The 12708-nt window shown below is 42.0% G+C and overlaps 1 protein-coding gene across 3 annotated transcripts in view; it reads left to right on the forward strand.

Moving 5' to 3' along the window:
- Nucleotides 1-2137: 2137 nt before the first annotated feature.
- The window catches only part of kctd3 (potassium channel tetramerization domain containing 3), a 71497-nt gene continuing 60926 nt past the window's right edge, over nucleotides 2138-12708 (forward strand). The window contains exon 1 of one of the 3 annotated variants that reach the window (XM_052012016.1): nucleotides 2138-2221. Coding sequence is in view for 1 of the 3 variants with exons in the window: in XM_052012015.1 (XP_051867975.1) it covers nucleotides 2528-2601 (74 nt within the window). In the remaining 2 variants the exon portion in view is untranslated. Of the gene's footprint in view, nucleotides 2222-2261; nucleotides 2602-12708 lie in introns of those variants that run through there. The other 2 variants (XM_052012015.1, XM_052012017.1) reach the window with 2 other exon arrangements.

Genomic DNA, 12708 nt, shown 5'->3' on the forward strand with positions numbered 1-12708 from the left:
ACAATTTTTACAAGAAAGAACACAATTAGAACAACCAAAAAAAAGTCCATTGAATGTCAGGGTGGTCAAAGTGGTTATGGTGTTGCTTTACTGAGGTGGTGATTAGGGCTGTGTAGGTTGGTTCAAGAACTGAATGGTTGAAGGGAAGTAGCTGTTCTGGAACCTGGTGATGTGGGACTTCAGGCTTCTTTACCTCCTGTCTGATGGTAACTGCAAGATGGCATGGCCCAGATGGTGGGGATCTTTGATAGATGTTGCCTTCTTGAGGCAGCACCTCATGTAGATACTACCAATGCTGGGGAGGGATGTATTGGGCTGAGTCCACTACTCTCTGCAGCTTCTTGTGTTCCTGTACATTCGAATTGCTGTACCAGACCATGATGCAACCAGTCAGGATAATTTCAACAGTACATCTGTACAAGTTTGTTAGGGTGTTTGGTGACATGCTGAACTTCCTTAATCTTCGAAGAAAGTTAAGAAGCAGTTAATCTGATATGTTAATGTCCAGGAATTTAAAGCTGCTGACTCTCTCCACTGCTGATCCACCAATGTAGACTGGTGCATGTTCACCCTCCTCCCACTTCCTGAAGTCAGCAATTAGTTCTTTAGTTTTACTATTACATGGCAATTTTACTTTGTGTTACTTTATTGAAAGTCAATATTCAACAGTTGTTAGTGTCTGGTAAACCAATGCATTGAAAATTGTACCTGCTATATTTACAAATACTTTCATGCTACAGTATCAGGATAATGGCAGACTATTGCATGGCAAATTTACTTTGTGTTAATTTATGAACATAAATGCTATTATATTTTTACTCAGGAGAAAGTGTCCCATATTATACCAAAAAAATAATATAGATTGGGACTAAAAGATAGTTGTGAAAATACAGAGCTGTTGACGTTTCAAATGGGGTAGGGAGCAACATCTCTTGCATGATTATTCTCAACAATGGAGCCCCACAAGGCTGTGTCCTCAGCCCTCTACTCCCTTTTTACTCGACTGCATGGCCAGATTCTGCTCTAACTCTATCTACAAGTTTGCAGATGATACCATCGTAGTAGGTCGTTTCTCAAATAATGATGAGTCAGAGTACAGGAAAGAGATAGAGAGCCTAGTGATGTGGAGTCATGAAAACAACCTTTCCCTCAATGTCGGCAAAACAAAAGAGCTGGTCATTGACTTCAGAAAAGGGGGTGGTGTACATGTACCTGTGTACATCAAGAGGGTTGAGAGCTTCAAGTTCCTAGGAGTGAACATCACCAATAGCCTGTCCTGGTCCAACCACGTAGATGCCACGGCCCAGAAAGCTCACCAGCACCTCTACTTCCTCAGGAGGCTGAAGAAATTTGGCATGTCCCCCCTGACACTCACCAACTTTTATCGATGCACCATAGAAAACATCCTATCTGGATGCATCACAGCTTTCTATGGCAACTGCTCTGCCCAGGACTTCAAGAAACTGCAGAGAGTTGTGGACACAGCCAAGCACGTCATGGAAACCAGCCTCCCCTCCATGGACTCTGTCCATACCTCTTGCTGCCTTGGTGAAGCAGCCAGCATAATCAAAGACCCCAACCACCCAGGTCATTCTCTCTCCTCCCCTCTCCCATGAGGCAGAAGATACAGGAGCCTGAGGGTACATACCACCAGGCTCAAGGACAGCTTTTATCCCATTGTGATAAGACTATTGAACGGTATCGACCTTATATGACTCTTGACCTCACAATTTACCTTGTTATGATCTTGCATCTTATTGTCTACTTGCAATGCACTTCCCTGTAGCTGTGACACCATACCCTGTACTACCTCAATGCACTGTGTAATGAATCGATCTGTACAAATGAAATGCAAGACAAGTTTTTCACTGTACAAGTGACAATAATAAACCAATACCAATTTCCTGGACATCTTGCATCTACTTTCATGAAGACGGACCCAAAATATTTAATTTATCTGCTATAGGCAGGCATGGTAATGTAGCGGTTAGCATAACACTATTACAGCACCAGCAACCCATGTTCAATTTTGGCCACCACCCATAAGGAGTCTGTACATTCTCCCTGTGTCTGCGAGGGTTTCCTCCCACCTTCCAAAGACGTAAGGGTTAGGAAGTTGTGGGCATGCTATGTTGGCGCCGGAAGCGTGGTTGCACTTGTGTGCTGCCCCCAGAACACTCTATGCAAACGATGCATTTCGATGTACATGTGACTAGTGAAGGTATCTTGGCTTTAAATGAATAGCAGGCTGGGAGAAGTGCGGAGCTGGCGAGGGGAGGGCTGAGCAGACGCGCAGTGTGTCTGTTGGAGCGGGCGGGGCGCCGTGACGTCGCTGCGGCGGGCGGCGGACAGAGGCCGAGCGGAGCCGAGCGCCTGCGGCTGGGCCCGGGCCTCTGCCAGTGACTCGGACTCCTGAGGGGGGGGGGGAGACCGCGATGTAGAGCAGAAACCGGGCGGGAGCGGTGTGACCCGAGGTAGGGCTCGGCTCAGCGGAGCGGTCCGGGGGGGGGGAGGGGGGGAAGCGAAAATGGCAGGGAACTGCGGCAACTTTGCGGCGGCAGCGGCCGGAGAGATCATCCAGCTCAACGTGGGCGGCACCAGGTAAGGAAGGGGGCGGCCTGGCCTGGCCCGGCACCGGGCGAGTGGAGCAGGGCAGCCCCAGGCTGCGCTGGGTGGGGAGGGGTTGGCTGGAATTCGGGCCAGGGACGAGGCACTCTGTAACTAACGTTCCTCACTCGGGTGGGACTCCCTGATTGATCCTCTCCATCCTCGAATCTCTTAATGAGCCCGTTAGTACTCTGATTTCCCCCCAAGGGAGCTCAGCAAACAGTGCCAGCTGTGGCACAGGTCTTGGCACCTTCGCTTCTGACACACCCCAGCCCAGTTTTTACCCCCACCCAAAACCTAGGCTAGCGTAAGGAGTGCTGCAGGATCAGGGATGCCGTCTTCCTGAGGCTTTGCTTTCTCAAGTGGGTGTAAAAGTACAATTTCATGGAATTGTTTTGAAAACACTGAAGATATTTCCTGGTCATTATTTATCTCCCAACTAACATTACTGAAGTAAAGAGAGGTCATCAGGCTGTTATCGCCTTGCGGGAGCTTGTTGCGCAACTTCCGATATTTGCAGCATTAAAGTAGATGTAAAATGCTTTGAACATCCTGAAAGGGGCATTTAAAAACGTAAATAATGGGACTTGACCGTAAGTCTGTTTCTCCATTTAAGTCATAACTGGCCGTGATGGTTCTCCATATCCTTTCATTCCATTGAGTCCAGAGGGTGCGGAGAATACCATATAAACAAATTTAATATATGACTGTAAAGAAGCAGTGCTGCTTTATGGAATGCTTGCAGCAAACAAAACTGAACTCTTTGGAGAAATAAATCCCCTTTTGGAAGGGGAGAAATTCAGCTAATGTTAATGCAATTTCAACCAAGCTTTGATACAACTTGGGTTTGTATGTCTTTCTACATCTATTGTAGATGGGCATAATTAAAAGAAGCAGGAAACAGCTGGAGAGAGTGTCAAAAGTAGTCACTGGCAGGGTGTGTCAGTTTTCAGTGCTGTGTTGCTTTCTAAATAAAGTACCTTGTAATTAACGACTGAAACAAAATTTTCCATAACTGTGGTTGATAGTAAACCTGGGAGATGCAGTAAACAATTGTAACTCCCTTGGTTCATTGTTCTGATTGCTCTATCCCTCAAGGAACCTGTTGTGTGTTGGAGCTAGTTGTATTTATTTGATGCAAGTCAACCTTGTTTGAGGAGATGAGCAATTGCAAGTACTAATATTGCATTATACAAAAATATTTCTGTTAGGCTGGAGAAACAGTCTAAAGTGGGTAGATTATAGCTGATTATAGCCATGACAGCACAGTTGGTAATCCATACCATGGTCCACGTATGGAGAGTGCTGTTGTAAGTGGAGGTACGGTGATACTAAAATATTGGTGATTAAATATTGAAAAAAAGAATCATTTCCAGGAGCTGGTTTGCGCAGTGGTTGAGACAGGAAGATTTCACCCTGACACACATTTTAAAGCCAGGCCTGACTAATGAGATCAAAGTCTCCTGGGTCAGTAGGCTTTGAGTTCTATGTGAAATGAGCTTGGCAGTCTCAGTCCAGCTGATCATGGGTCTAGGCCAGTGGGTACAGCTGTTATTAATTAGACACTAATGTTCTCCTTGTTTGGAAGCTGGAGGATGTTTGATATGCAAAATGAAGGAAAATGTCATTGATACAGCAGAAAATGCAGCTGAAGAAATTCAGTGTATTTGTGGCATTGTTGAGGTATGTTGGAGTAAAAGTAGAAAGAACTTTACAGATTCGCTAGCCATGCAGTCTTCACCCTTAGTGTTTGATAGTGCTGGACACTTCAAATTGGAAGAGTTCAATCTGATACTAGGTTCCCTCACATCGAGCATAACCATAAAAAAAGTTGTTTTTAATGGAATATTCCAGAAAGCATTATATGTTTTTCATTACAACAGCTGTGTTATTTATATAATGCTGGCTTTATCAGCCAGTCAACATGACTGCACATTCAGAAATTGAACTGACCCTAGTAGAATGAACCATATTGTGCTGCAAATTAATGCATAATGTGCTGGCATGTTGGAAAGGCTTGAAGCAATAATTACTGTGAACTCCCTGAATAAAGTCTGCTCCTTTCTGTAATGTTCAGAAGAATTTTTTGATAAGTTTTTAAACTGTTATATTCTTAAATCCATGAGGTGTCACTGAGCTAAAATACATATATCCCTGGGCTTATAACATGTATCTTAAATTGTGAGAAGAAACCTTTTATTAAATGGACATTATTTGTTCATGGTACAGCTAGTTCCCAAAGGATTGCTGTACCAGTATCTTGCAGCCAATGGTATTTCTGGACATGAGCTAGTGAGTTATCGCTGCCTCATAGATGTAAGAATGTAAAAACTTCAATGTTTAGTCTTCGTAGGTGGGAGATAACTGGCCAAGAAGTCTGATTTTTTTTTCAACCAATTAAAGACTGCAGTTTAGTACTCGGAGAAAAATGCATAGTTTTAAACTTAAAAGGATAAATGATTTTTTTAAACAGTGGTTTAAGGGATTAAAGGAAAATAAGTCACTACATCTGAAACCAGTTTACGCTTAAGAAAAATTCTACAGTTATTGCAATAGTGACCGCTATAATTCGGAATCTTGCATTTTGCATATAAAAAGGTAATTTGACAGCCAAATGATAACATAATTCTTTGTACTTCTTGGCAATCCAGCAGTTAAAATAACATTCTTAGTTGTAATTTATTAACAAAGTTGAAAAGGAACAATAGGAAAAATGTCATTCTGTATACGTTATAATTGGTGACTTATAAACCTGTGGTCTTTAAATTTTTAAACAATTTTGGCTGTTGAATATTATTTTATAATTTATGGTTTGTGGGCATTGCTTGGCTTGCGAAGATTATATTCCAACAATAATGGACTTGTGGGTGAGGCCACAACCAGCACTCAATGGGCCAAGGTGTCTGTTGTATTCATGGGTGTTGTATAAAATTAAATAACTAAAAGACAAAAGAAATTTTGCCAGTTACCTGCTCCTGAAATCTAGCCATTGAGCTCATAAGGCAAAACGCCATATCATTCAGAAAAAGTACATAAATGTTAAGTATTTTATGTTCAGAAAGCTAGCTACTCATTAATCTCAGAAGGCAACTATTTTCCATTCACTTAAGCTAGGAAGCTGGGCGCATTGCTTCCTTGTCCACCCTCAAAAACACTCAGCAGCAGTTTTATCTTAGAATCTCTCGAGTTCTTGTATGCATCTTTGTCTCTAACGAGAATAAAATCTGGTACAAGAAAACAAGCTACTGGAGGCAAAGAAATGGTCAATGTTCTGGCATGGACTCTGCATTGGTTGGAGTATGTATGGTGATTCAAAAAATCTTATAAGCCATCAGCTCTTTTAAAAGTGATCTTTTGAACAGTCCAGGCCCAGGATGGTCCTCCTTGAACAGGCCTGACATTGGCTGGACCTTGAAGACTTGGTAGATAGCAGTGGGAGTAGAATCCTTACTCGAAGATTTCAGCTGCAGCTCCTCCAGGTCATCAGGGGACCCTGGTTTACCATCTTATTGATTGGTCCTTTTGAGAAGTTGTGGTTATCCTAGAGATTCTTGATTTCCTCCCCATGGCCTGTCTTGGTTTTATAGGAAAATTAGCATTCTGTATATATTTCATATGGAACAAACATTTTTTGGAGATGGGATGTCCCTTACAATATAAAATTGTTGGCAACGTTAGTGTTGCTGGCAAGTCCAACCTTTAATAGCATTTTGAGCTATCTACTGGGGGAACTCAGCAGGTGGAGCCGCATCTTGGGGGGGGGGGGGGGTGTTAATTGTTGATGTTTTAGTTTGAGACATTGTATCATCATCAATTCCCACCACCTCCTTCTTCTCTCCCCCCCCCCCCCCCCCCCCCCCCCAATGAATGCTGTTCGACCCTCTAAGTTCCTCCAGCAGGTTGTTTGCTGCTCTAGATTCCAGTATCTGCAGTCTCTTGTGTCTCTCTTTAATGGAGCTTCCCCAATTACACACGATTCTGGGGAGAGGAAATGGAGAATAGAAAAAAAGTTGTAACCCTTCCTTAAATATAGGGTTTAGTAGCATAATTAGGTTACTTGAAAACAATTTAGCATTCTGGACTGTAGATCCATCAAATGGAGTTCTGATCCCATCATTTTAATAAGGGAATTTCAATAATTAAGTGGGCAGTATTGTGATACAGTAGTTGGAGCTGGTTTTGCACAGCTCTAGTGGCCTGGGTTCAATCCTTTCCTCAGGTGCTGTCTGTGTAGAATTTACAAGTTCTACCTGTGACCACATGGGTTTCCTTCGGGTGCTCTGATTTCCTTCAACACCCAAATACGTGCAGGTTGGTAAGTTGGTTGACTACTGTAGATACTCCTAATGGGTGGATGAGAGGAGAACTGGGAGTTGATGAACATGTGAGCGAGAATACCGGGAAAATAAGTGGGGTAATGAGACTGATAGAAATGTTCTGAGAACTAGCATAACTTCCCTTCTGTGTTGTAGGAAATATAAAATAATTCAGGAACATTGAAACATGCTGAGCTAAGAGTGTACAATTCAATGTCACGTCCTTGAGCTCTCAAAAGCTTTTTTTTTGAAGATAGTTTGATATTTATCAATTACGTTTTATTTTCTCTCCCATAGTCCAGGTATAACTTTTGGAGCTTAGTTGTAAATTTAACCTTTCTTTGTAGTAGTTGTTCACCTTTACAAGATCATGCAGGCATACTGGGAATACAAGCTACAGGCAGTTGCTGGGCTACATAGGATTCTGTTCCTGGGAAGTTCTGGAAGCCAATTTCTCCTTAAGTCAGAAACATCTGTTTTCTATAGTAACTCGTATCTATTTATAAACTATTCTTTCATTTCATTCAATAATCACCTGAACGCTACCCCTAATTAAACTAATGGAATATATACTGTATCCAGTCATTAACGAATGCCACAACATCGTTATTACTGGCTTGAAAAATGCTTTAAAAATGTATGGGAAAATTTGAGCAAAGTCAGATTTCCTTAAGTTAGATCATTTGTCTCCCGAGGAGCCCCTGTACTTTTATCCTGTCTTGATCAATGGGGCTTACTTGGCCTTTCCTCCCCACTGATATCTCTGTTATTAGAGACAAAACAGTAAACCAATTTAAAAGGCAGTTTCTTCTCCAACTGCAATTAAGAAAGAGACCTGCAAATCATCAACTAATTCAAAGACCTGAGAGTCAAAATAAGATTATGATTTGTATCCAAAATTTGTAGTGTGAACTACCTTTAAAAGGATCTGTGAATCCTTTTCTATTTGTAATCCAAGCAACATTGAACAATTTGGATACTCTTCTCAGTTCCTTCCCATGTCTGAATAAAACTTTAAACTGGGATATTTATTCATCCAGTAAACCTTCCCTGCCATTCCTTTTCTATTATGTCCGATAATGACACATGTCTTCTTGAGCTGGGAGTTTGAATGAGGGCATCTGTGGCTTAGGAATTATCTGCAACCCAAGAATTGTCTACTGAGAGTTTTGTACAGCTGCTAAATCATTCCAGAATGTTGTAGAAATGCTTTTCTGCCAAATGTAATGCTTGCTTGCTACATCCTACTTGTATTGTTGACTGTTTGCCATTACCCACTTGGGGAAGTGGAGCTCTGTGGCTCAGAGAAGGAGAGACTGTTGCTACCAAAGTAATTTGAAAATATTGAAGCTAATTAGTTTGAGATGGGTAGTAAGATTACTTCCTTCATCTAAGTTGCTTTGGATGATTATCAATCTTTGTACTACTTTTCCATTAACATTAACTTTTGTATCAGTGGTAAGCAATGCATATAACCATTATACTGCAGAACAGGATTGTTGAAATTCTGTTTAAAAGTCAAAACATGTCCAATCTAGTAAAATGTTAATTGAAAAACATGAAGATATTGTTAAGTTGAAGTCTCATTTTACTTCACAGAAACTATTATCCCACCTTCCTCTCCATGGGTTTCCTATAGTCTGCAGATATCATATTTTATAACATTGGTTCATTTCATGATATTTTATAGTATACACATAGTGTTATGGTCATCAGTAATATTTTTGACATTTTGCATCAATTTTATTATAAAATACAGAGGTGTGGGAATGTAGCAACAGTGCAGTGGGTTGGAAGATTAACTCCTAGGGGATAAATCAAGCAAGTCCAGTGGGCAGAGCAGACAGAGGCAGATTAGGGAGCATGGGAGGACTGGCAGGCTCAACTGCATTTACTCTAATGCAAGGAGCATCACAGGTAAGTCAAATGAGTTTAAGAGCACGGATCAGCAATTGGAATTGATATTATTGCAATTGTGGAAATACAGTGGAGGGAAGGACAGGACTGACAGGTTAATGTTCTGGGGTATAGAAGTTTCAGACTTGACAGATGGGGGTGCAGAAGAGGAGGGGGTGTTGCACATCTGACAAGGAAGAAAAACATAGTAGTACTTAGAGAGGATATCCTGGAGGGAATGTTCAATAAGGCCATAAGGATAGAACTTGGGAATAAGAGGAACAATCACTTTGCTGGAGTTATTCTGTAGGTCTCCCAATAGTCAGCAGGAAATAGGGAAACAGATATGTAAGTAAATTGCAAAAAGGTGCAAAAGCAATAAGGTTATAGTGATGGGGGATTTTAACTTTCCCAATATTGACTGGGATTACCTCAGTGCAAAGGGCTTGGATGGGGTGGATTTAGTTGAATGAGTCCAAGAGAGTTTTTGAGAGGATATGTAGAGAGCCTTACCAAAGAAGGAGCAGTACTTGAAATATCCTGGGAAATGAAACTGGGCAGGTGACGGAAATGTTAATGGGAACTTTTTGGGAACAGTAACCATAATTCTCCAAGTTTTGAGATAGTTATGCAAAGAGATTAGGTTGATCCTCAAGTCAAGACCCTAAATTTGGGGGGGCGGGGGGCGGAAGTGGGCTGATTTTAATAGCGTATCAGAGGACCTGGTGAAGGTGGATTGGGAGCATTTGCTTGTGGGTAAAACACTAAGAACATGTGGGAGTCCTTTAAAAGAGAGCCGGGGGAGATCAGGTCCAGCATTTTACAGTAAGGGGGGAAAGGCACAGATGACAAGATTAGAGAACCTTGGGTCACAAAGAATATTGAAGGTTTGATCAGGGAAAAAAAGGAAGCATATGATGGGTACAGGCAACGAGAATTGAGGGAATCTCTTGAGGAATGTGGAGGGTGTGTAGGAAAGAACTAAGGAATGAAATTAGGAGGCGAAAAGGGGAGCCAGTGAAAGAGTGTGACCCCTTGGGGACAAGAGGGGCAATGTGTGGAATCAGGGAATGTGGGCGAAGTCCTAAATAAATACTACTTATCTGTAGTCACTAAGGAGAAGGAGAGAAAAGATAGTGAGATCATGGAGGGGGTATATTGATTGTCGGGAGTATGTCAATATGAAGAAGGTGGAGGTGCTAGATGTCGTGGAATGCATATGGGTTGATAAATCCCCAGGGCTAGATGGGAAGCAAGGGAGATGATGGTTCGAGCCCTGACAGAGATCTTTGCGCCTTTGGTCACAGGTGAGGTACCAGAAGACTGGAGTGTATCTTATGTTATTCCTTTATTTAAGAAGAGCAGCAGGGATAAGCCAGGTAACTACAGGCTGGCGAGCCTGTGTTAATTGTGGGGAAATTATTGGAGAAAGTTCTAAGGGATGGGATTTATGTACATTTGAAAAGTCAGGGGCTGATCAAAGATAGTCAGCATGACTTTGTTCATGGAAAATTCTTTCTCACTAATTTGATTAAGTTTTTTTGAGGAGGTTACTTAGAAAATTGGTGAAGGCAGAACAGTAGATGTTGTCTGTATAGACCTTAATAAGACCTTTGATAAGGTCTTGCCTGCTAGGCTGATCCGGAAAGTTAAAGCACATTGGATCTATGGCAAACTGGTTAATTAGATCGAGAATTGGCTTGGTGATAGGAAGCAGAGGGCAGGTGGTGGAAGGACACTTTGCTGATTGGAAGTCTGCGACCAATGGTGTACCACAGACTTCGGTGCTGGAATCTTTTTTTGTAATATATAGTAATGACGAGCATGTGAATGTAGGAGATATGGTTGATAAGTTTGTGGTTGACATGAAAATTGGTGATATTCTGGATAGTGAGGAAGATTGTCTAAAGTTAGAGCAGGATATAGATCAGATGGAAAGTTGGGCAGAGTGTTGGCAGATGGACTTTAATCCTGACAAATATGAGGTGGTGCATTTTGGGAAGTTAAATAAAGGTAGGACATGTACAGAAAATGCGCAGTAAGGGATGCTGATAAATAGAGGGACCTTCACGTTCAAGTCCATAGTTCCCTGAAAGTGGCAGCATGGGTGGTAAAGAACGCATGTGCCATGCTTGCCTTCATAGTTTGGGCATAGAATACAAAAGTTGGGAGTTTGTTACGACTTTAAAAAATGCTGGTTAGACTGCACTTGGTGTATTGTGTGCACTTCTGGTCACCACACTATAGGATGGATGTGATTATGCTGAGGAGAGCACAGAGGAGATTCACCAGGATATTGCCTGGATTGAAGACTGAATGGCTGGGGCTTGCTTTCCTTGGAGTGAAAGAGGGACCTGATGGAGTTTTATAAAATGATGAGTGGCATGGACAAGGTAGATGGTCAGAATCTTTTTCCTATGGTCAAGGTATCAAAAACAAGCGGGCATAGGTTAAGGTGAAAGGAAAGAGTATTCAAAGGGTTGTGGAGGGGAAAGTCTTTGACACAGAATGGTTGATATCTAGAACTTGCTGTCAGGGAGCTGGTGGAATCAGGTACTAGAATAGGCAAGGCATAGAATAATGTGGACCTAATGTGGGCAAATGGGATTAGTGTGGATGGGCAAAAAGGTCGGCATGGATGCGATAGGCTGAAGGGCCCATTTCTGTGCTGCATGACTCTTGCGGACTAAACTACTAAAATGTCAGAGAAACGACTGCAGATGTTGGAAGTCGGAAACAGAGAAAATCCTGGAACCATTCAGCAGATGAAGCTGCATCACTGGTAGAGTCAACAATTTGTGTCATCGGAATTGGAAAAGTGAGAAAACAAGCATGTTTTAAGTTGTAGAGAAGGGAGCCTCTCGTGCCTTTCAGCATTCAAAAGGGATCATTTCCTCTGTACGTCCTTGCCCCACTCTTCTATGTCCACCTTCGCATGGTGTTTTCCCGTGTAACTGTAGGAGATGTACCACCTGCCCTTCTAACGTTTCCCTTCACACCATGCAGGGACCCAACAATCCTTCCATGTGAAGCAGCGGTAACTTGCATTTCTGATTTTGTTTTTTATTAGCATACATAATAATTCAAGAGTTGTGGGCTTCGCAGGCTGAGCCAGCGTTTAATTCCTATTTGCTGTTGAGAAGGTGGTGGTGAGCTGCCTTCTTGAACCACCACAGTCTTTGAAGTCTGGGTATACCCACACTGCTAGAGTTCTAGGATTTTTACCCAGTGGCAGTAAAGGAACAGCAATGTATTTCCAAGTTAGGGTGGCATGTGGCTAAGAGGGCAGCTTCCAGGCGGTGGTGTTCCCATACTTTTGATGCTCTTGTTTATTGCATTCAGTGTTCATAATATGGTCTCCTCTACAGTGCAGATTGGGTGACACTTTGCTGAATGCCTCCATTCACTCCATAAGAATGACCCTAACCTTGCAGTCACGTGTTGCATGTTTTTCTCCTTCACTCTAACCCCTTGATGTTCAGCCTCCTACATTGATCCAATGTAAGCTCATCTTCTCTTTGGATAAGTTGTAGCCATCTGGGCTTAATATTGAATTTAACAATTTCGGGTAACTATCCTTTTACTTTCCACAAACATGGAGGCACCACTGCTTAAATTTTACTTTTCTTTTCTGTTCTAAATGCCATTTTTTTTTAAAGTAATTGTTACCTTGACATCTTTAATTTACATTCTTTGTTTTCTCCACCCTTCCATTCTCCACAACTTAAAGCATACTCTTTTCACTCTTCTCATTCCGATGCAGGGTCTTTGAGCTGAAATGTTGACTCTCTGTCCCCCCATTGATGCTGCAGCATTTTCTGTTTTTATTACTGAAACATTATGTTTTTCTCCCCACCCGGTACAATTTGTGACTATTGAAAAGTAATCT

This window comes from Pristis pectinata, chromosome 3 (genome assembly GCF_009764475.1).
Source record: "Pristis pectinata isolate sPriPec2 chromosome 3, sPriPec2.1.pri, whole genome shotgun sequence".
NCBI classification, from domain to species: Eukaryota; Metazoa; Chordata; class Chondrichthyes; order Rhinopristiformes; family Pristidae; genus Pristis; species Pristis pectinata.